The 22,848-nt window shown below is 35.1% G+C and overlaps 2 protein-coding genes across 2 annotated transcripts; both read right to left on the bottom strand.

Moving 5' to 3' along the window:
• Window positions 1-1,021: 1,021 nt before the first annotated feature.
• Window positions 1,022-9,739, bottom strand: MONOS_7619 (uncharacterized protein; the record flags this gene model as incomplete). The annotated part of the gene is made up of 2 exons (XM_067877960.1): window positions 1,022-6,768; window positions 6,961-9,739. The coding sequence occupies 2 exons, from the start codon at window positions 9,737-9,739 to the stop codon at window positions 1,022-1,024; spliced, it is 8,526 nt and encodes a 2,841-aa protein (XP_067721142.1).
• A 9,617-nt stretch (window positions 9,740-19,356) lies between these two features.
• MONOS_7620 (splicing factor U2AF subunit 65 kDa subunit) lies at window positions 19,357-21,654 on the bottom strand. The gene is made up of 7 exons (XM_067877962.1): window positions 21,336-21,654; window positions 21,054-21,288; window positions 20,716-20,969; window positions 20,413-20,610; window positions 20,233-20,299; window positions 19,766-20,010; window positions 19,357-19,580 (listed from the first exon to the last, which is right to left on the bottom strand). Exons 2-7 carry the CDS (start codon window positions 21,130-21,132, stop codon window positions 19,446-19,448), a joined length of 978 nt encoding a protein of 325 aa, XP_067721143.1. The 5' UTR covers window positions 21,133-21,288; window positions 21,336-21,654; the 3' UTR covers window positions 19,357-19,445.
• Between the last annotated feature and the right edge of the window lie 1,194 nt (window positions 21,655-22,848).

The raw sequence follows: 22,848 nt of genomic DNA on the forward strand, positions 1-22,848 counted from the left end.
AAAGACTTAAGAATATGCCAAAAAATGAGACATAAAAATTCCAAGAAAAAATAATCACTCAAAAACCATCAGATTGAATCAAAAAACATTGAAAAATCGAGAGAAATAATTGTTAACAAAATTATCGACTCAGCTTTCATCATTTATAAAAAAAAGACTCTTTATTCGAGAAGCAAAACACAAACAACGATTATCGAACACGTTTTCATTGTTGTTCTCTCTCGTCAAATAGCTCTCAAATCACAAGTTTTCATTTCTCTTCTCTCATTCGCGATAACACAAAAAACTGCTTTCAACAGAAACGTTGAATACAGAAAAACATTTTCACTTTTCTTTCCAATAATAATTCACCTGATAAAAACTTCGTTTTTCCACCCGTGATAAACTTCTTTTTTTTCCCAATAATCCAAACGAACAATTTTATTGCTTTGAATAAAATGTGAAAATAATTTGTGAATCTTTTTGAAACAACAAATGATTCATAATAATTCAAAAATGCCTTCTCAATCAATTTATTGGTGTGATGTGTGTCGAAGATGATTTTGTTAAAAAAACAGAAAACTACATATTAACATGAACGAAGAAATATGGAGAAGAATTCAACAGAAGCCAGTTGCATTGTGCAAACTGGCATTGTTAAAAAAAAAACAATGGTTAATATTCTCGGATGAGAAAAACAAAATTCTACATACAAATGTTTCAAAAATACTAATCTTACTGAAAAAATTGAAACAAAAAACTATTACTCAATTCATAATAGTTCACATGATAAATACATATTCACATGACATCCACAAAACAGCTCACATGATCGCGATGAAATGTAATTGCTGGATTATTGCATATCAACATATCAACAAAATGTTCAAGCAGCCATTCGAACTTTTGCTTTGCTGTAATCTGAAAATCCCAAACGAAAAACTTCATTCAGCAACAAGCAATTAATGCTTTGACAATAATTGCACAGACAATACATACATAATTTGATTGTTCTTTTTTTTCTTTCCAATTTTATCTTCTTTCATTGATTTGATCCAGAGCAAGATGCAAGGCGTCGAAGCTCAGAAACATTCACATTCGAATCTCCATCGTATGTGATCGCATCCGAAACGGTGAATATCACAGCTCCAGCCGGAAAGTTCTCGAACAGCTCCCGCTTCATCCCAATCAGCGTCGGCCTGGCTTTCTTGTCTTCTGAAAGCGCTTCCAGGACCACTTCGTCATACGACGAGCTCGCCTTCGAGCAGTTCGGCCTCTCCCCATTCAGAATCTTCTGCCCCGCCACCACTGCCTCATACTCCCCAAACGGGATCTTCAGCGTCACACACTCCCACAGCATCATCCCAATCGAAAACACAACCGTCTTCTTCGTCGCATGCTTCGTTGTTCCATTCAGCAGCTCTGGCGCCTTCCACCTCATGCACTCCTTCCTGTTGTCTTCCTCATCCTCAAAGGCAGACGAGGGCAGTGAGTCTCTGTCATCATCATCACTTGTTGATGTGACAACAGTTGACGAAGAAATGGATGATGAATCAGAGCCGTCTGATAAAAGGTCTGAGTGCATCACAATGCAGATGACCATGTGTTCTGAGAAGAGAACAATGTGAGGACTCAGATTGGAAAGTGACTGAAGCTTGTTTTCCATTTCATCAAATGAATGAAGAGCTCCATTCGCCACCCAGAACAGGATCTGTGCAGCTGTCTGCTCCCGCTCCTGCAGAGTGCCTATCGCCATCTCTTTTTTCTCATTCTTTCCATGAAGCAACATAAACAGTGAATCCCTCAAGTCAACAATCAATTTCTCATGGGGAGACGAGCAGGCCATTGCATCCACCAGATTCGACATTGATGAGGTTGTTGGACATAGATCCTCCCCTCGAACAAAAGTTGAATCAGAATCGGTCGTTGAAGTGGATGAGATGGATGGAGAAGGAGTTCTCTTTCTAATTTCTTCTTCTTCATCTTTCTCCAGAATCCATTGAGGGATCTTGTCTGAATCTCTTCCAAGGATATATTCAGTCGATCCGCTCTCAGATAGAAGATGCTCTGATGATTCTGAATGCCCAAAGCTTTTCTCATACACCCTCTTCTTTATTCTCTCTTCATTCTTCTTCTCTGCTCTCCTCCACTGCTCCTCAGGAGACATCTCCATCGTCACCATTTCAAACGCCTTCGGATCTTTCTTCACAGTCTCATTCACAATCTCTTCTAATTCCCTTGTTCTTCTCTTTTGCTTTTTCCATCGAACAACAAACAGAATAAATCCAATGAGAACAATCAAAAACAAAACAGTTAATACAACAACAATAATTGTCCATATTGACTTTCCTTTCTTTCCTCCTTCAACAATCCTTTCATCTCCATTAACCTTCGGCTCACTTTTATTTTTGATGATGAACGATTCTGTCGATGAAGGAGAATCTGCTTTCCCAAACACAATGCATACGCTTACTTCTGTCTCTTCTCTCACTTTCTCCAGTTCTGAACATGAAATAATTGTTGATATTTCATTCTCTGACACAAACCCTTCTTCTTCAACCCCCTTTCTCACAATCTCCTCTTCACCCCCATTTTTCATGCTCATCTTCACTGACAAATCACATGGCAAAAGCAGCTTCCCATGAATCATCAACTCCGCATTCCCATTTGGCAGATTAATATTTTTCACCTCTTCCAAAACAGGGATGAAATACGATGATCCTCTTTCTCCTGCTATCCCTCCCAATTCGCATCCCTCATCCAATATCCACAATGATGAGTTATCCTTCCATCCATCTCCCCCTTTCACACTCACAACATTCAACTCCCCATTCCCTTCACAAATCACATTCCTTCGGGCTGATGGATATCCCTCAATCAATGGGTTGTTGTTCTCAAACTTTCCATTTTCAATCTTCACACTTCCTCCACTCGCCCACAGCCCCCCTGCCTTGCTCTGCATAATCATTGTTTCTTTCATCTCCACTTTGCTGTTTTCAACATCAACCAATGACCCATTCCATTTGCACAATTCCTCATTTTTTCTTTCAACTTCCTCATTGATAATCTCATCTTCTTTTTCTCCATCAAACACACATGCCTCAACCTTCACTTCCTTGGATCGTCTTATCTGCATCATGCTTCCCTTGTCAACTGAATTCACACATTTTCCAAATGAGCAATTCAGCACACTCTCCTCTTGTTCAGCATCTTCCATTGAAACAACACATCTTTCTGACAACAGAGTTACATTCTCAATCATCATGATCTTCATCTCCACCTTCGCTTTTCCTCCAACACTCGCAACATCTTCCTCACATTTGATATTCAAAATACTCGTTTCAAGCAACATCACATTTGACTCTTCATGGAATGAAAGAACTGATAATATTGAATTCAAATCCCTGAATGTTGTTTCTGATATCTTCAGTTCTCCTTTTTCAATACTCACAACAGAACTGTTCAGCTTCATATCAACCGCTGTTGCTGAGAAGAAGAATTCACATTTTTGGATCTCCATCGACCCGTTTGTCACTTTCATGATGCAGCTGTGAGTTGCCTCAAACGAATCTTCAAACTGAAATGAGCACCTCTCCACTGAACATTCATTCACAAACTCCATGATGCAATCCTTCTCACCTGACTTCTCAATCTTGGAATTCAATTTCACAATTGCCTGTGTCTTTTTGAATGAACTCACAACAAGGTCTCCAATCACACACTCCTTCCTCACAGTCCCTTCTCCATCAATCAGAATCGCATTCATCACCCCTTCCTGGATGTGCCCAACTCCACAGTTGATGCTGGAACAAGAGTTGCTCTGTGCCCCACACCCCCTCCCATCTGTCCCTCTCCTACTCACAAACACCTGTGCCAAATAATAGAATGTGATCAGCGGAATCAGATCAACATCTTCCTCGCTCTCAATATTCCTCCCGCAGATAGAGTTGTTCGAGTTCAGTGACTCCTGATTGTAGTTCAAAATAAATAGTGTTTCGTTGATTTGATGAGCAATCGAGAGGCATCTGACAAATATGTCTTTTCCAGAAAATGCATCATTCATCACGAACAGCATGTTCACAATCTTGAAATTCAGAGGTGGAATCTGAGTTTCATCATCATAATTGGCATTTGGATCAGACCCATCGATAAACAGCCCTCCACCTCGCCCAGTTTCACTCGAACATTTGCAAGTCGAAAATGAGCTCCCATTCACTTTCAACACTGATTCTTCACTCTTCAGCACCACTTTCACTCCTCCTCCTTCATCACTCAAACTGCTCTTGCAACTCGACATCGAACACTCATCTATCACACATTCCACTCCATGCTCAAATGATCCCACTTCAATACCACTTGCTCCATTCCCTTCATTTGTGATGTTCGCAAATGAACACCCAACAACCCTCAAAATTGGTTTGTTACCATTTGAATGAGTGCTTTTATCTCCGCTCATCAGGTTTCCCTCTTCTATCATCGAAATCAGGCTTCTTTCTTTCACACTTGCAAACGAAATGTTCACATTCTGAAGTGTCACCTCAGCTGCACTTGGGCTGAAGGCGATCAATCCTTTCAACTCTGAAATCAAGCTCAACGAACACCTCTCAATCACAACATCCCCTCCATTCACTCTCATCACACAATATCCTGCTGTCTCTGTCAACCCGGCCAATGAACCAAATGAGCAATCAGAAACAGACAATAAGGTGTTTGCTCCAGAGGATTCAATAAATACTTCATGCTGTGTGGTCATGGTTAGCTTGGTGAATGACACATTCACAATTGACAAACTCACATTCGAGGATATCATTGAACAACCATCCAAATCATTCTCATCTTCATCACTTATCGTTACAGCTGTCCCTTTCTTTGTTCCTTCAATCACCACTTTTGATGAATCTGAAATTGATGATGAAAATAATATAGAGTGGCTCAGCAACCCTGATACCACAATGGCAATATGTGTTTCCCCTTCTCCAAGTGTTGGATATCTCAGTGAAATCAAATGATCAATTGATGAGCATGGTGCTTCAGAATATCCACACCCACTGAAGTCTCCTCCTTTCTCTTTCGACACAAACCCATCCCCACTCCAGTTCCTCCACAAATACACAACCAATGGAATCACATATCCCTCCTCTCCTGTTGTCTTCCTCTCCCACCCACACAGTTCATCCAATGATCCCAGCTCCTCTGAACTCATCTCCCATTTGAAATGCTCCTTGTTCACAATCTCACTCAGATCCCATCCCGAAACAAACACATTCTTCCCTTTCCAGGCATAGCATCCCTCAAATATCATTCCTTCAAGAACAAATGATCCCATTTGCTCGGACAATTTCACAAACGTCCCTCCTCCCACTCCTCTTCCTCCATCCTCTCTATCTTCTGTTGGCACTTCACACCCAGACAAATTCACCTTTTTCATTTCCAAACTCCCTCCCTTTCCCACTGATATCTTCATTCCTCCCCCTTTCATCCCACTCCCCCCTGAACACACTGATGACAAATTGCATCCTTCAATATTCACACCCCCTCCTTCCTTCATCTCCACATTCAAACATCCCCCTCCAATTCCACCTGTCACTTCCATTCCACTCATTCTGCTGTCATTCATCTCCAATTCAACTCCGTTTGTGATCTCTATTGGTGATTTCTCATTCATTCTCACTCCCAATTCCATCACAAATCCATTAGCAATCAGCCTTCCTCCCTCAATACAAATCACATTGAATCCAATCAATTCATCGTCTCCAAATGAGATTGAACAGCTGGTCATTGTGATGGTCGATGAGGAGGAGGAGTGGATAAATGCACGTCTCCTCCCATTCATTTGTTCATTCAACACAAATGCCAATTTTCCAATCTCAAATGATTTTGAACATTCAATAAGGTTGTTTTGGGAAAACGATCCTTCATCTCTCACCGACACTCTCATCCCCTCTTCTTTCCCTGAAACACAAACCTCAAATGAAACAACTTTCATTTCACTGTTTATCCATGATTCTGAAACAACTTCAATTTCATTCACAGTGCTGCTCGCTCTCTTGTTCACACAATAGTCAATCGTCACACACCCAAACTCCTCAAACCCACAATAATCATGATCCAGTGCCCTCTCTCCTTTCCCGTCAACTCTCAATTTTGAGCCAATTGAACACAAATACACAAACAGTGGAATCACTTCCTCTTCTCTCCCATCCTCACTCCCACACAACTTCAGAATATCTGACGGAATCACACTTGACTCAAAAAACTCAAATGAACTCCCATTCACTTTCGACTCCAACAACACTCCTCTTCCACAATCAACAAACACATCCTTCCCATTTTCAGCTTCAATATTTCCTCCAAACAAATCCTGTGTTCCTGATTCAATCTTCAATGAACCATCCCTGCTCTCCATCACAATCATCATCCCTCCCCCTCTTCCTTCACTTCCACCTGAACTCTCCCTTGAACCCTTCGCCTCACACCCATCAATCACACAACCCCCATTCACAACAACACTCCCTTCCCCCTTCACAACAACACTCATCCCTCCTCCCCTTCCACAAACACACCTGCACCCCTTCACAACACACGATTCAATCACAATCATCCCATTCTTCTCCTCATCCCCTTCTGCTCCAACCACCCCACTCACCCATCCTCCATCTCCTCTTCTCTTCTCAATGTTGTTCACCTCACATCCACAAACCACAACTGATTCCACCCCTTCACCAAACTCGACCAGTGAATGTTCTCCAAATCTCAAGGTCTCTGTGATCACCAATCCCTCCACTTTCACTTTTCACCCAATCACATTCACAAAACAATATCCAATGGAATTCTCTGATGAACAAACAACAGAACAGTCAGTGAGCGTGAGGAGTGTGGAGTTGGATGTGATCAGAGATGATGATGATGCACCAGACAGAGCAGATGGAATACTGAACTTGATGTTTCTCATTGAACACTTGCTCTGAACATCAATCAGACATGACGACTCAAAATTCTCTGGTGCTTTCACCCCAACCTCCACCCCTTTTCTCGCACAGGAAATCTCCCATTCATTGCCATCTGTCATTCCAACTGCCTCACAAAGCTCAAATCCTGAATCCAATTCGATCTTCTTGTTTGTGTCTGCATATCTCACCTGCGCTGCATGCGTGATGGTGGCACACGGATAATAGTCAAATCCACAGAACCACGAGTCATATCCACCCAGCCCATCCTTCCCCTTCCCCACATGTGCTGCATCTGGATATGAATCCAAATACACATTCAGTGGGAACAGCCCCATCGTTGTGTCGCTCCGATCATATCCCACCAGCTCATTGTAATTTGAATCGTCATGTTGGACATTCAGCTTTTCTCTTGTTATTCCCCAATTCACCGAATTGCTCCCATTCACAAACACATAATTCCCCCCCAATGAAGCAGAACACCCTGAAAAGTCAACTGACACAATCGAGAAGTCAATTGAGTTGTCAGCCAAATACAACATCATCCCTCCTCCATATTTCCAACTTGTGCATCTCTTGATTGTTGTTGTTGCTTCAACCTGGAGCTTGCTTGTATCTGTTTCCAACTCAACATTGATCCCTCCTCCACTGCCATCCTCACACTTGCAATCTTCGATTGTCACATTCTGAACAACAAATGTCTCCCCTTCTGCCACACTCTTTGCCACAGCCACTCCATCTCCTTCAGTCAACTTCACATTCTTCACAGACAAGTTCACAATCATGCTTTCTCCAGATACTGTGGATGACAAAAACAGGGCAGATGAGGAGGAAGAAGAAGAAGACAAATCAGGTTCAGAGAACAATGATTTTGAGACATTCATATTTATGATCTCCACATCGGTCATCAACAGCTGCGACAGCGGCACCACAAACACTGACGACGATATCACATAGTTTCCTGAAGAAATACTCGTGGTGATCACAACATCTTCCAATGAGAGTGACCCACCTCCATCAGACACCACAACCACACTCGGCGAAGGATTTGCACTTGAGTTGCAATCAACCTTCATGTGCAAAAAACCAAGATAACCTGTTGTCACACTGAACAGTGTTCCTACCGATGAAAGTGTCCCTGTTCCAATCGAACTTGCTTCCCTTCCCTTCCCAATGACTGAAATCTTCTTTATCCCAATCTCAATCGTTGTTGTCTCGCTTGTGTGATTCCCGTCCATCAGTGTGATTGTTAAGCAAATCTGTACCTCACACATCTCAAGCGCCTTCTTCACTGTCAGACATGGGCATGACTCGTTTGCCCCACATTGCTCATTTGAGTCATTTCCATTCACAGAAACAAAAACCGTCTTTTCTATCAGCCAATCCTTCTTTTCTGTTTGTTTATATGACCAGTTGTTATCAGTGTAATTATATCCGTAGCACACTCTATGTTCATTTGCGTTTGTTGTGAAGCATTCAAAGAACGGATTTCCAGAAGAATGAAAAAGATCATAGTGCACATAAAACATTACATCATGCCCATATGGAGTGGATGTTGTTCTGCATATGCATTCATGAAAGAAGAGGAAATAACAATAAATGCCATCACTTGGAGCTATTGATTTGTCTGGATACATCCACAATGCCCCTCCACATGAAAATGCTGAGCATGAAAAAAACTGAATGCTTCTCATTTTGAATTGTTCAGGTGCGTATCTGCAAAAAAGACCTCCTCCATGATTTGTTGAAATTGAGCATAAGGTGAAACGGCAGTCAAACACGCACACACTCTCCCCTTCTCCTTTTTCATTTCCAATGCGATCTGTTCCTGAAAACTGAAATAATTCAAGATAAAGTCCTCCTCCCCAGCTGATTGCCTTGCAGTTCTCAAAGTTACATAAGCTGATCCGAACGCACGATGAAATCGAATAAGCATACAATCCTCCTCCATATTGATTTTGAGCATTGCAAGAGCTGAATGAGTTGTTTTCAATTTTAATCGACTTGATTGAACGGCACATGATCCCGCCTCCGCGACTGAATGCAAAACAATTGTTAAACAAACAATGTGAAACAGAGAGCTCTCCGTTTCCAAGATTGTGCATGTAGATGGCACCTCCACTTGACACTCCATCTTCATATGAATCACTTTTTCCAGTTGTCTTCGATCCGTTCCATTCACACCAAGTGAATGAATTCGCTCCATTATCTGTTTCGTTCCGTCTTCCTGGAGTCAACTTTCCATCTGCATTTCCTTCACATACAACATTTCTTGTCCGACAACACCCAACGAATGAGGTGTTTGAGGCTATTAAGGAAGCCAAGGGGTCATTGAGGGAATGAACAATACCTCCATCATATGCATCACAAACTGATGAAAATGAGCAGCTGCTCATAAAATATGTGGTTTGGTTTGATGTAATTGTTGGAGATGGACAATCTGAAGGTGCTGTTGAGATGTTGAAAAACGTCAAATGAGAGAGAGATGCAAGATGAATGGAGGGTGATGAAAGGAATGGAGCAGCTGATAGACAAAACGAAGAAAAGCTGGATTTCGTCAAGGAAATAATGGCAGATTTCGATTCGCCGTTTTCGATCTGTTTGGAAGTGAAAAGAGGAGGAAATGCACTCAAACCTTCATCTTTTGACCTCAGAGAAATGTTCACAAATGACCCAAAACTCCCGATCAGTTCTATCGGTGGAGAATGTTTCTCAACAAAAAGGATGCACTCTTTCATTAAAACAATGCATAGACTATTCGCAGTGAGTGTCTTTTTTGCTCCTTTTTCTCTCATCAGCAGGCCCATTTCCATGATTGACGAATTGAAACAATTAAACCACCCCTCTATTTCACAAGACTGACAACAATTTGGCTTCATCAAAATTCCATTTTCTCTTCCATATTCTTTATTATACTTTTCTTCATCTTTGTGATAACTTCTTCCACCAATTTCACTCAACTTCATTTCCTCAATTGGTCTTCTTCCATCTTCTTCATATTCAATCAGCTCGTCATTTGAAGAATTTTTGTTTGTTTGAAGCAGATTTCCATCAACTTGAATCACTTTTTCTTCTTTCACATTTTCTCCATTCCAACTTGAATTATCTTTTGTGAAAGCAGTATTAATACAATGCAAACAAATACTCAAAACAATCATCCCCATTCCTGACAGTGTTCTCATTTTCCTTCACGAAAACAACGAGATTTTTCTTTTCTGTGATTCACTAACTTTAATAGTGGGTGAATAATTATTTTTTTTTTCCTGCAAAATTGTTTGAAGGATTGAAACACTACTGTTTGTTGCATTGGTTTCAAAATATTTAATAATAAAACTTTTTGTGAACTTTCATGTTATTGTATATCGCAAAAGAAAATTGAAAAATTAATTATTAGTTGAAGGATGGAACTGTTTCAACTCCATGCAAGCATGAATCAAATAAAAAATTTTAAGAAACAAAGGTTTTTTTGTAACACATTTGCAAGATTTGTTCATCTGTATATTTTTCACTGGATAAGTATTATTATTATTTTTATTATTAGGGTGATTCATAAACCAAGACTTTTTTAAAAACCCTGACTTTTTTTAAAATTCATATTTCTCGACGAGTTTCAAAAATAAAATTATAATAATTGACACAATTATGCATTAGTGCATAACACATCTAACTATATACAAATTTTTATTTGTTGTGTTGTATATTTTTTGGAATAAATAATTTTTATTTTTGAAAATCCGACTTTTGATGAATTTTTCTATTTTAATAAAACGATTCAGCTCATCTGGCAAGTTCCAAGTATATGGACCATCGATATTAAAATTTTTGTATATTAAAAACGAAATAAAATGATATGTTAATTAATACAAAATTAGTTTTTTCAGTCGAAAAAGTGTTTTCAAAAACTTTCCATTTTTCATTTGATCTATCCCATAATATTTTCTTGCTTTTTACAGGTTTGAAATTTTTGTTTATTGTTCGAAATGAACACTTTTCGAACTTTTATGTTATTGATATTGAATAGGAATCGTCAACGCTTATGCTTGTGAAAAAAGTGGAAAGAAGAATTTGTTCTGCTTATTTGCAGCACTGTTCAAGTTTTTCGACAATAAATGGATCATAACGAAGAAATAAACAAGAGATGCATATATTTATTTTGATGAGCAGCGAGAAACAAAATTTTCAATATTGACGAGTTCGTGAAAGGAGTAGCTGTTGAACCTATTTTGAAGGAGATTTAGAGATCAACATTGTTTAAAGAAATGGCTCAAGAATGCAAGGAGTTTATTTAACATGTTTCAAGGTGTCTGAAAGAAAAGACATTCGATGAAATGGAAAAAGAATAAATCAGAAAAAAGTGAAAACAGAAATATATTCTAAAAGATTGAAGAGAAAGGATATGATGTTGAAATTGTTTGTTCTCATGAAACATTTAATTTTTTCAAAAGAAAAATAAGTTCACCTGCTCTATCGTTGGATTTTGAAGACGATTTTATCAATGTTTGAGTTATGAAATTCATTTGATTTTTTGACTCAAAAACTATCTTTTTCAATTTTCATCATTTGACAAATTCGCAAAAAACAATTAATCGAATAATTATCAATAAAGCTTTTTCAACCTTCTGCAAAAAAAGAAAAATCAAAAATCCATATTTATTTCTTCTTTTTCACATAAATACACAAAGAACAAATTATTGCCAAATGTTATCTTCAAGAAGATTCATATTATATCAGGTGTTCAATTATTCATTGGTCGCTTTGCATCCTCTCGATTGTCTTGCGTGCTCTCTATCTTTCTGCATTTTCAAACAATTTCAAGAACGAAAAGGATAAGAATGAAATGATATTTCTTTATAGGAATGCAAAAAAAAAATGAAGAAAAACTATTTGTTGAAGAATCCATACAAAAATATCGTTTTAGTGGAATAAAACAGCAAAAAACCAGACGACGATTGAAAAACATGGGAATGCCACTCTAAAACAGCTTGGTTGAAGAAGTTACACATGATTGAATTCTCTATTTCCCTCATTATATATTTTCTCTCTTTCTCTATTTCTCTTTTGCTCGAAATATTTTTGTCAAATTCAACAAATTTATGTGTCATAAGCCTTCACTTCTATTTCATTCATCGTTTGAAAGTGATAGAATACCAATTGATCTCAGTGGCATGCAGTCATATCAAAACAGAAGGTTTCAAAAAAAAAGGAGAACAACTTTTTGAAGTTAACTGGTTGCTGATTGTTGCACTTTATCTTTTGTGTGTGAGTGCAACGAAAAATATGAAGATTGCACTTATCACGTATATGTATTTACAAAAAAGATAGAAATATTTTGTGAAAACAGTGATTATTTGTGGTGTCAAGGTGAGAATGAAGTGTGGGCGAATAATTGAGAACAATAAATAAAGCGAGTTAAGAATTTCATTTCATAGGCTGATTAACGAGATTTGTTATTGATGCTTGCAAGCTATCTTTCTATAACTCCTTCTGCCTCATGGTTTTCACTGTTGTTACTGGCACTGATTCATCACCAGTTGCCTTTATTTCTATATTTTCATCCTTTTTGCAGTTCTTCACTTGAATAAATATTCAAAAATCTTTTATTCAAAAACAAATTTTGCAAAAACAAATTAAAAATATTGAGAATAACTTAAAAATAAATAACATAAAACATGTGCATCGTTAAACATTCATAACGTTGAAAATCCGAAAGCAACAACATGCACAAACGATTCTAATTCAACATCAATAACATTAAAGTTCGAAAAGTGTTCATTTCGAACAATAAACAAAAATTTCAAACCTGTAAAAAGCAAGAAAATATTATGGGATAGATCAAATGAAAAATGGAAAGTTTTTGAAAACACTTTTTCGACTGAAAAAACTAATTTTGTATTAATTAACATATCATTTTATTTCGTTTTTAATATACAAAAATTTTAATATCGATGGTCCATATACTTGGAACTTGCCACAAATTTTTTCATTTCAGGCATTTTCATTGAAAAATTATGCTCTTTTCATTGATTTTTTATATCAAAAAACACAATAAAAAAGTGACAATAAATTGTCATTCGTGAAATGTTGGAAAACTATTTGTTTTGATTTCAACGATGCCTGTTTTCGGATCTGAAAATCAAACTTATTTTGAAATCCGAGAAAGTGAAAAATCGTTATGGATGAAGCAATTTTTTTGTGCTTTGTTCAAAAACAGCTTGAAAGTCCGTATTTTCCCCCATACGAAAAATTTTCGTCCCAAAAAAAGTTATTATTTAAAAAAATAATTACTAAAATATTCCAAAAAAATGTTGAAAATCAAAAATTCTAATATTATTCATAAGTATTAAAACGAAAAATTGAATAACGAAATGAGTATTTGTGTTTTATATGTTCTCACAAACTAAATTCATTTCGGAATGATTTCAAATATATTTTTTTCACTATTATTTTACTGTGGAAGATGAAAAAATTTCCGATGGAATTTGGAGATATGATGCTGATGTCGAAGTGAAAGGTCGTAATACAGAATTAAAAGAAGTTGATGATGATTGTCTTTGACAAAGTGACTGCACTGAACGCAGTGATGTTGCAGATGATTAAAATGTTTCACATTGTTATGTGATAGATTATTTTGAGGAAGACGGTTAGGCATTTATCGCTTATTGTTGAAAAAGATGGTGCTATGCTTGTGAATTATCACAAATAAAATCTTCTTCGAATTTATAATCTCTTTCATTATAAAAAACTTAAATTCCTTTTTCGTTTCATATTTGTGAAACTTCCATCATGGCTTTCTCTTTATTTTCTTTTCTAATTTCCTCTGTCGTCGATCTTTGATCAATATCGGAAATCTTAGAAATACAAAATTTGTGAAAATGATGAATAATAATAATTTTTCAAGTTCAAATAAGAAATAATAGTATTTAATGTGATAGATAAGCTTCCTGATTCATCAGAAAATGAAATCCTTGGGGAAGTCATCGCATTTCGAAAATTAAGTTTATTCTTAATTTTTTCTAGATTTCTAACATTTACTATCTTTTTTTATTTCTTTTCTTTTCAAATACTTTTCTGTCATTTCATCCAAAAATCTCGTATTAGCTTTAGAATCTATTTCTGTAAGAGGGTTTTGAAGAATATGAAAATTTGTTAGATAACAAGCAACAGAAAAATTATCAGTAATATTTTCAAATTCAAAAACCCATGGTCTACTAAAACTATAAATAATGTTTTGAGTCGACAAAAAAATCGTTCAACAATCACTATGAGTGAAGCCAACTCCGGAGTTCCAATTGGTTTAGTGATGACTTATCCAAATTCAGGCTTATCTACAATGAAATAAGAATCTGCTAATATTTCAGCACCTCCAAATTGTGTTTGAAACGTTGGATAATTATCCTGAAAAATACTTGAAAAATTATGAGTTGAACCAAAATATATGGAACTAATCGTACTGGCTGTTCCAATTCGAGGATTCACTCCCACCTCCGCCTTTACGCAATAAATATGATGTTTGCCAGAAAAATATTTCTTTCCGAACTCTAACTTTCCCCCCGGACGATTGATTGGTATGACAGTACAATCAACAATGATTCCTGCTTCTTCAAAACCAGCAATTCTGTCAGGACGAAAAGACAGAAATAAGTGAGCCAGTTGATTTTTGACAATCGAAATAGTTGAATGGAGAAGGCGAATTGTCGAAGATTGTGAATCTTGTTTTGGTTGTGCAAGCAAATGTGTCAAAGTGCAAGATCCATGATGAAGGAAATTCAGAAGCAAGAAAAGCTGTTCATCAAACGAGTTGATGGATTTAGTACGACCTCTTCGTGGATAATCACACGGAGAAAGAAATCGAATCAGCATATCAAACTGTACTCGTACAAATCCTGTCAGACGATAGAACCCAAAAAATGGGTCAATAAATTTTTGACAAGCAATATCGATAATTGATTTCTTTTCTTCTTCTTTTATTTTTTCAGCATGATTGGGAATAGCATTTCTTTTCTCCACTTTTTTCAAAACTTCTAACAATGGAATTTGTGACATGATTGTAAATGATTATAAAAGGTGACAAACAAAAACACCCATTTTTCATGATTTTTCTTGATGATCCTTGCACAAAGAACTGTAACTAATTGCTAAGATTCAATCAATTCAATACTCAACTGATATAAATTGCATTTAATGAAACTTATAAGGATTTGCTTCGGAGGATGTCATGTGAAGAAATTAAATTGTTTTTGTGCTTTTGTTAAAAAATCAAAAAGATAGAATAGTTCACAATCCTGATATACATCAAAAAGGTTTGAAATCTATCTCATTCAAAAAAAAAAAAAAAAAAAAAAAAAAAAAAAAAACGAAATATTTTTAACAACGAAAGTTTAAATTGTAATTGACAAAGAAAAACATTTTCAATTTTTAAAATAAGAAAAGGCTCAATGGATTTCATTCAGAATTAATGAAAACTGCAATTTGAAGAACAAAATACCCATTTGAAAGAAATAAATAATAATATTAAACGGCTTTTGTAACTTGCGTATCACAAATCCGGGAAACGTGGGACAAATTTTTATTATAATGTATCAATGATCGAAAAAATATGTATTAAAACTTTTCAAATAAACAAAAGGAGAAAATGTCTCGCTTGTGATGTCATCGTGCAATTGAACTGCAGAAAGTGATTTGAAATTGGTTTGCTGTTGTTTCTAATGAAATGGGTGATTATTTATGAAATCATAACTTTTTTCGGTGTGTGCATAATTTAGAAAATTTTATGAATTCGAAACAAAAATTTTTGTTGAAATGTTTTGTTCATCCAATTGAATCAAAAGACATTGTTTGATTTGAAAGAAAGATAGTGATGATTTTTGTTGCAGAATTTCTTTTCTGTGTTCATTGATATTAATTCAAAAAAGAAATTTTTTTACCGAAATTTTTCAACGAAAAAATATGATTTCAAAAATAATTACCCAAATATCCAAATCAAATATTACTCTGATATTAATATTGCCTGAATATCATATTCAATCAAACTTTTTTTTTCAAGCGTGTGTTATTGGGTCAAAAACAATTGAATAATGTTATTGTCAATACGCGTTTGAGCGAATAAAAGCGTTTGAAAGTGTGAAACCTGTTTTGTTTTTCTATGAAAACGAAATGTTTCATTCACAAATAAATACCTCATTTATTAACATATCAACAATCCTCATTGTCAAAAACAAAAAGTGAACGTGCAATATAGAAAAGTTCATTGTTATATTGTAGTATCGCTAAAAATAAGGAAATTATTATGGCAAATTATCGATTCCATTTAATATCCAAAAAATACTTTTATAATCAAAGTTGGATTAACATTTTGATCGTTGAATATTTTGAACTTAATATTTTTTTAACAGCAAGATAGTTGTTTGAAAGTAAAATGCTCAAATGGGCAAATTTCGAGTGATGTGTAAAAATATTAAACATTTTGGAAGAAGAAGTTAGCATTGATTAGTTTCTTTATAACTTTTTTTTTCAATTTGAATGTGATTTTTATTTTTTTTCTCTGGAATAGTGTCTTTCATCCTAGGATAATTAAAAAAAGATGAATATATAGAATAAAACAGATTCAGAGATTTAGAATGTGTGGTTTTCAAAATATCGAACAAATCAAGTGAAATTGAAAAAAAAAATGATCGAAAAATTCAGATACAAAGAATCACTATTTCATAAATCACAGTTATTGCTTTTTCGAGCTAAAAAACTGTTGTTTCAGTCATCATAAAAAAAATAAACAAACATCCTCTTGTATTTTCATTAATAAGATCCAAACTGGAGTTGAACTATTGAAGAAGGATTCCACATATTATTTGGGCATTTCCTTGTTAATTTCATATCTTTATAATGTCTTGTTTTCATTATCAAAAAGATTTCTGAATAATTTATTTTTGTTTAGTGAGAATATTACGATAACCATTATTGAAAATTACAAATAATCCCCAGATGCCCGATAAATGAAAGAAATGCAAAAATGGATGAAGTTGAATTGATGTTGATGGAAGACGATCATGATTTTATTGATGAAAAGGATATGAAATGAATCAATACGGATGTGATTTCAATCATGTTTGAAGAATGCGAGGGCAATAGAGAAGCAATTATGAAAAAAGCACTTGATCTTGTCGAAAAAAGAGTGATAACAAAAAAAGAATTATTCGACTCAGGAATCATTCATAAAAGCAGCTTTTACAGAGCACTTTCAGCGAAATCAAAAGGAAGAGATGTATGCTCTGTTGGACGACCTCCTTTATTAAACAAACAAAACAAATCAGTTGTGAAAGAATCAATAAAGGAGGAAGTCATACAAGATGCATATCCTTGCGCAAAGCAAGTTAGAGAGATGGTACATTGTTATATTTTTTATTGTTTTGTTATTTTTTCTTTCACTGTATTTTCAGGCTCAATTGACAATATCTGAAAGTTCAGGGAAACCAATGGATGAAATACTAATATCAAGGACATGGCCCTATAGATTTTTGAATGATCAATCAGATTTGTTTTTCATTCACCCAATTCAACTTCCAGCTGCTCGAGCAGCACACTCAACAAAAGAATGTCTTGCTCCATGGTTCGAAAAAGTTAAATCATTATATAATGAGTTCAGATTTCAACCTGAACTAATTTTTAATCTTGATGAAGTATATTTATCTGTTTCTGATCTCAGGCCTGTCAAAGTGGTAAACACAGAAGATGCACGTGTGCCCTTTGTTCATGAACCAGTCTTGCCTCCATCAATTTCTTCTCTCTTCCTTATTTCAGCGGATGGTGTGAGGTATCCGGTTGTTACAAAAATAAAAGCAAAAAAGCTTCCCATTGAATTTAAAAAAGCAAGCGAGCCCCAGTTGAGATTTGTTACTGATGAAACTTGCGCAATGACGAAAGAAAGCTTTCAGATGATATTTGACAGAGTAATTATACCCTCCATTGTTCACAGAAGAATTATAATAAATGAAAAGAACTCGCACTGTTTTCTGTTTATGGATTCTCTTGCAGCCCATTTGTCCCCTCAGATTATTCAACAATCAAAAGTTCATCACATTGACTTATGCTTCCCACCATCTCACACTTCACATCTTGTCCAGCCATTGGATCTTAATGTCAACGCCACATTTAAAAATTCGCTGAGAACAATGAATTATGAAACGCCTGATCCTTCTGCGAGTGAAAAAAGAAAATCATTTCTAGACAAATTTATTAATTCATTACACGCAGCATTCAAGCCTTCAACAATAAAAGCTTCATTCAGAGATTCAGGAATATGGCCATTCAATCCAGAAATTGTGTTATCAAAAGTGCCTGAGAAAAGACCAGAATGGGTAAAAGTTTCAGAAAAAATTATGGATCCTGCAAAGCCTTTTTTTTTCTGGAAAAATGTTTATATCGTCTCGTCCAACTGATCACATTGATGAAGATGTTCACCCTTATTTTTCTTGAGAAATTTTTTTTATCTATTTGTATTTTGACAAATATTTTGCTCAAAATTTTTAGAAACATACAATATAACAAAAAAGGCTTCATTTTTTTCACAATTTATTTCATTTAATGAACGAAAAGATTAAAAACAGCTGAAGTTTATTCATTGTCCCGGATTTGTGACATGTCCCGGATTTGTGACACACTAACTAATAAATTTTACAAAATTTTTCTTGAATCAGAATTTGGTATTTACTAAATTCTTTTCCGATTAATGAAATATTAACGATTTTGAATAATTATTTTCGGGATCGAATAAAAGATTTTGATTTTAATAAACACTTTATCGATTTCGAATTCGATTTTTTCGATATTGAATAATTTTTTGTGTTTTATTCGACAGTAGTTTTTTTTTTAAAAAACAAATATTGTTTTCAATAAAAATTTCGACTTTGCTTGGAGGCAGTTCGACTGTGAATAATTTTTAGTGTGTTAATGAGGAAAATATTTCTGATTGATCCAAATTAATCAATTAATTATCGCAATTTTCTGACACACTCCAAAAAATGAAAAATCGAAAAAACAAAAACCTTTTTAAAAATGTTGAAAATTATATCAAACAACGAAAAAAGATACGGAACAGCGTGACACAAAAATTGAAAACAACTAAATTACAATTCAACACTGAAAAACCACTTTTTCAATGAGAAAAAATAAATAAATAAATAAAAAGATAAGATAAGAAAAGATTAGTGTCATATTTTATTCCTTCAAATTTTTTGTTGGCTTTGTGCAAAGATTTTCCAGTAACCATCTACATTATAAAAAGATTACAATTTAATAACGAGTTTATGTCAAAAGACAAACACATTCATCTCAATAAAGAATTAAAAAAAGTATTAAATATGCTTTTAATAAAATGTTGCATTCAAAAAAAGTAACAAAGAAAATAAAAAATCTTCAAAAAAAGAAAATATCTCTTTTTGAAAAAAAAATTTTTTTTTTTGTATGACATCGGAACTGAAATGCTAAGATAAATTATTTAAATAACACAAAATGTGAATTGAAACATTACAGTCTTTCTCCTGCATCAAAGAGCTCTTCCTTGAAAAATGCTGTAATAATTGTTCTTCCCTGAAAAGCACAACCATTAATGAGTGAAACAGCACGCTGAGCTTCTTTTGGGTCTGAATATTTCACGTAAATCTATAAGAAACATAAAAAGAAAATATGAGCACAAATATAAAATTTAAAAAATTATAAAAATTTGTAAAATATCCACACTCACTCCTCCCCTCTTCCCGCCTTTCTCTTTCTCTCTTTCATAAAATCAATTACATTCAAAAAATCAATGATTTCTTTTTCAATGCTTTTTTCATTTCGCAATATACCCTTCCAATTGTTCCAAGCAAATGCAGTTTCGTTTGATCCCGTTCTTTCTCATCAAGTGTCAAATCAGTTATTCGCGAACGTATTGTTTCATCTGGGCGTGGAAAGACAACAGCTGTAATTGTGCCATAGCGAGCACATTCTGCTGTGAAATCACGAAGAATGCTTTCAAAATCAGCATCACTTACCAAATCGAATTCATTGCATAAATTCAAAAACAACACCACTCGAGATGAAGTTGCTGTGACTGTACACATCATTACATGCATAAAACAATCATGTTCAAATGTTTAAAACACGCATCGCATTGATATTCGAAAACAATAATAAATAAAATGAACAACAATCAGTGGCAAAATAAAATGAAAAAAAAAAAAAAAAAAAAAAAAAAAAAAAAAAAAAAAAAAAAAAAAAAAAAAAAAAAACAATAAACATGTAAAAACGAAAAAGAAAATGAATTACAGCAAACTAATAGTTCCACCACCAGTCGAAAGTGTTTGTATAAGATGCTGATCTGTCGTTACATCAGTTGATTTCTTGTTTTCCAATTTCATTTTTTTTAGAAAAAAAACATACAAATATTGAAAAGCAACAAAGCAACAATCGTAGAAAAATAAAACGAAATAATAAGTTCAATGAAATAATAAACCTTAGCACCGATTGATGCTCTCTGGGCAAAAATCGTTTTATCCTTCACAACTCGTCCAGTCAGCTGTGAGCATGCTATGTCAGTAAGCGATGGATCTTGATATTCACAAAACGCATATCCTCTGTTTAAACTAGTTCCTTGCTCTTTCACCAAATTTATAGCTTTTAAATGCCCAATTGACGAAAGCAGTTGAAGCAGCTGAAAATTTCAACATGTTAATGAAATACAAAAGCAACAAATATTTTAGTATCACATTTTCAAATAAGCATCAAAGTATAGCAAAAGCATAAGAAGATTGATTACCTCTCCATCTGTCATTGTGTGCGGTAAATTTCCAATATATATTTTATTTGGATTATCCGCTCCTGGTGCAAGAAGAGACGTGCTTGCGGGTTGCGGAATTGAATGAACAGGCATAGATGAAGCAGGAGTTGCACTGCTAACTGGTGTAGGGTGATAGCCAAAAGAAGGTTGAGACACACCCTGAGATGGTGAAAGAGAAGTGTGAGATGAAGTCGAAGCTGCACTTGCCATTAGCATTTGATAGCTCGCTGCGTCTAGAATTTTTATAAACATCAATGAATTAAAGAGTAAAAAATTGAAAGTTTAATAAAAAGAAAACAAAAATGCAATCTTATTACCATTATCAACAGGTATGTATTCCTTTGGCCGCTTTATTTTGAGCATTACTCCTTTTAAAACACATCCGCCCAATCCCATTCCAAGTGTGGCTTGTTGAGGTTTCCGAAATTCAACGAATGCATAGCTCTTTTCATAATTTATAGAAACTTCAACAACTGGATCTCCCTCTCCTCCTTCGGGGGTCCACCATCCTCGTCTATGAAATTCATCTCTGAAAAAAGCTCGAATATCAGGCTAAAAATAAAAGCAATATAAAAGACTTCAACAGAGCGCAATCACACATCAGTTGTTCCGGGTAATATACCCCCAACGTACAATCGCTTTGCTTGTTTTTGTTGTTGAAATGTTGCAGAAGAATAAGATGGAGGTAGAGTTGGAATAACAGCAGTAAGAGTGCTTAATGGATTTGAAGAAGTTGCTGCAACTTCAATTGGCGTATCCCAAAGACTCTTTTTTTTTGGTTTATCTTCTTTTGGCTCATCTATTGGTGTTTTTGTATGTTTATGCTTTCTTCGATCGTCATCACTTGAATCAGATGTCCTACTCCTATGTCGATGTCTATGTCTTCTACTATCATCATCACGATCACGCCTTCTATCTCTTCGACGATCTCTATCCATGGAAAATGAGATAGAAAAAAAAATCTTGATCAATAAATAATTCGTTTTATTAAATAAACTTGAATGAAAAATTATCTTTAATTATGTACAAATCAATTTTTATTTATCATAAAATAAAAGGAAATGACAAAATTACAACATTTTTTTCTTTACACTATGTTTTTTCTTCTTTAACTCAGGCTCAAACCAATCAAACACCCATGGATGTCTGGTGTATGAAGCCATAAGATGAAACTGCCTTCCTCCCCATATAACTTTATTCCATTCATGAAAATCTCGATACCATTTTCTGCGTTTCCCCATAATTTTGGAGAATATACTGCAAATTGCATTTTGGGCCGATATCGATGGTACACAAGCCTTTGAATGAGAATGAGCAACTGAATATTTTAGTTGCAGACAGCAAGAAAAATTCGAAACAAGAGGATGAAACGTGTATCTTCGTTTTATTTGTATTTCATCAGGAATGTTGAAACCAGTATTTTCCTTTTGACGGTAGGATTTAGAAAACTTCTCCATCTTATCGATATTCAATGCTTCAATCAAAGTCGAGTTTCCATTTTGAAACCGTTTTGATAGAACAAAAGCAGCTTCGCTGTTTTCTTCATCTATTGAGGAACAACACTCAGAAAACACATTGTCGCACGAAAAAGGCTCATTAACTCGAGAAGAACTCACAGAAGACGTATTTTCTGCTAATCCAACAAAAAGCTGTTGTATTTTTAACTTTGAAGAATTGTCAAAAAGAGATCTGTTTGCAGAAGAAAATCGTTGAGTAGATGTCGAGTTCTTCTGTCGTTTCGGTTCTAATTGCAGTTGCACTGGTCTTCGAAAAGGAGCACTTGAAGTTGGCGAAAAAGTGGAAGATGGCAACATGCTCTTTGAATCATAACAAAGAACAGGATTGGATTCAGCCGGCTTTTCAAAAGAAAATGAAACGAATGACTGCTGTTGAAGCGGAGGTGAAGGCTGTGTGGATGGCTTTATTTCTTTTATTGAGATTAATGAAGCGGAACAACCGTCTCCGCAGTTTTTAATAGTTTGAGCTGGTAAATTGTCATGTGCCTTCGACTCTGCATCATTCACTTTTGTAGAATCAGATGAACTGTCATTTGAAATAGGGTCGAATGTTATATCATCTTTGAAACCTTTTAGCTTTTTACATTTTTTCTCT

Source organism: Monocercomonoides exilis (genome assembly GCF_001643675.1).
Source record: "Monocercomonoides exilis strain PA203 chromosome Unknown scaffold49-690789, whole genome shotgun sequence".
Taxonomy (NCBI): domain Eukaryota; phylum Preaxostyla; order Oxymonadida; family Polymastigidae; genus Monocercomonoides; species Monocercomonoides exilis.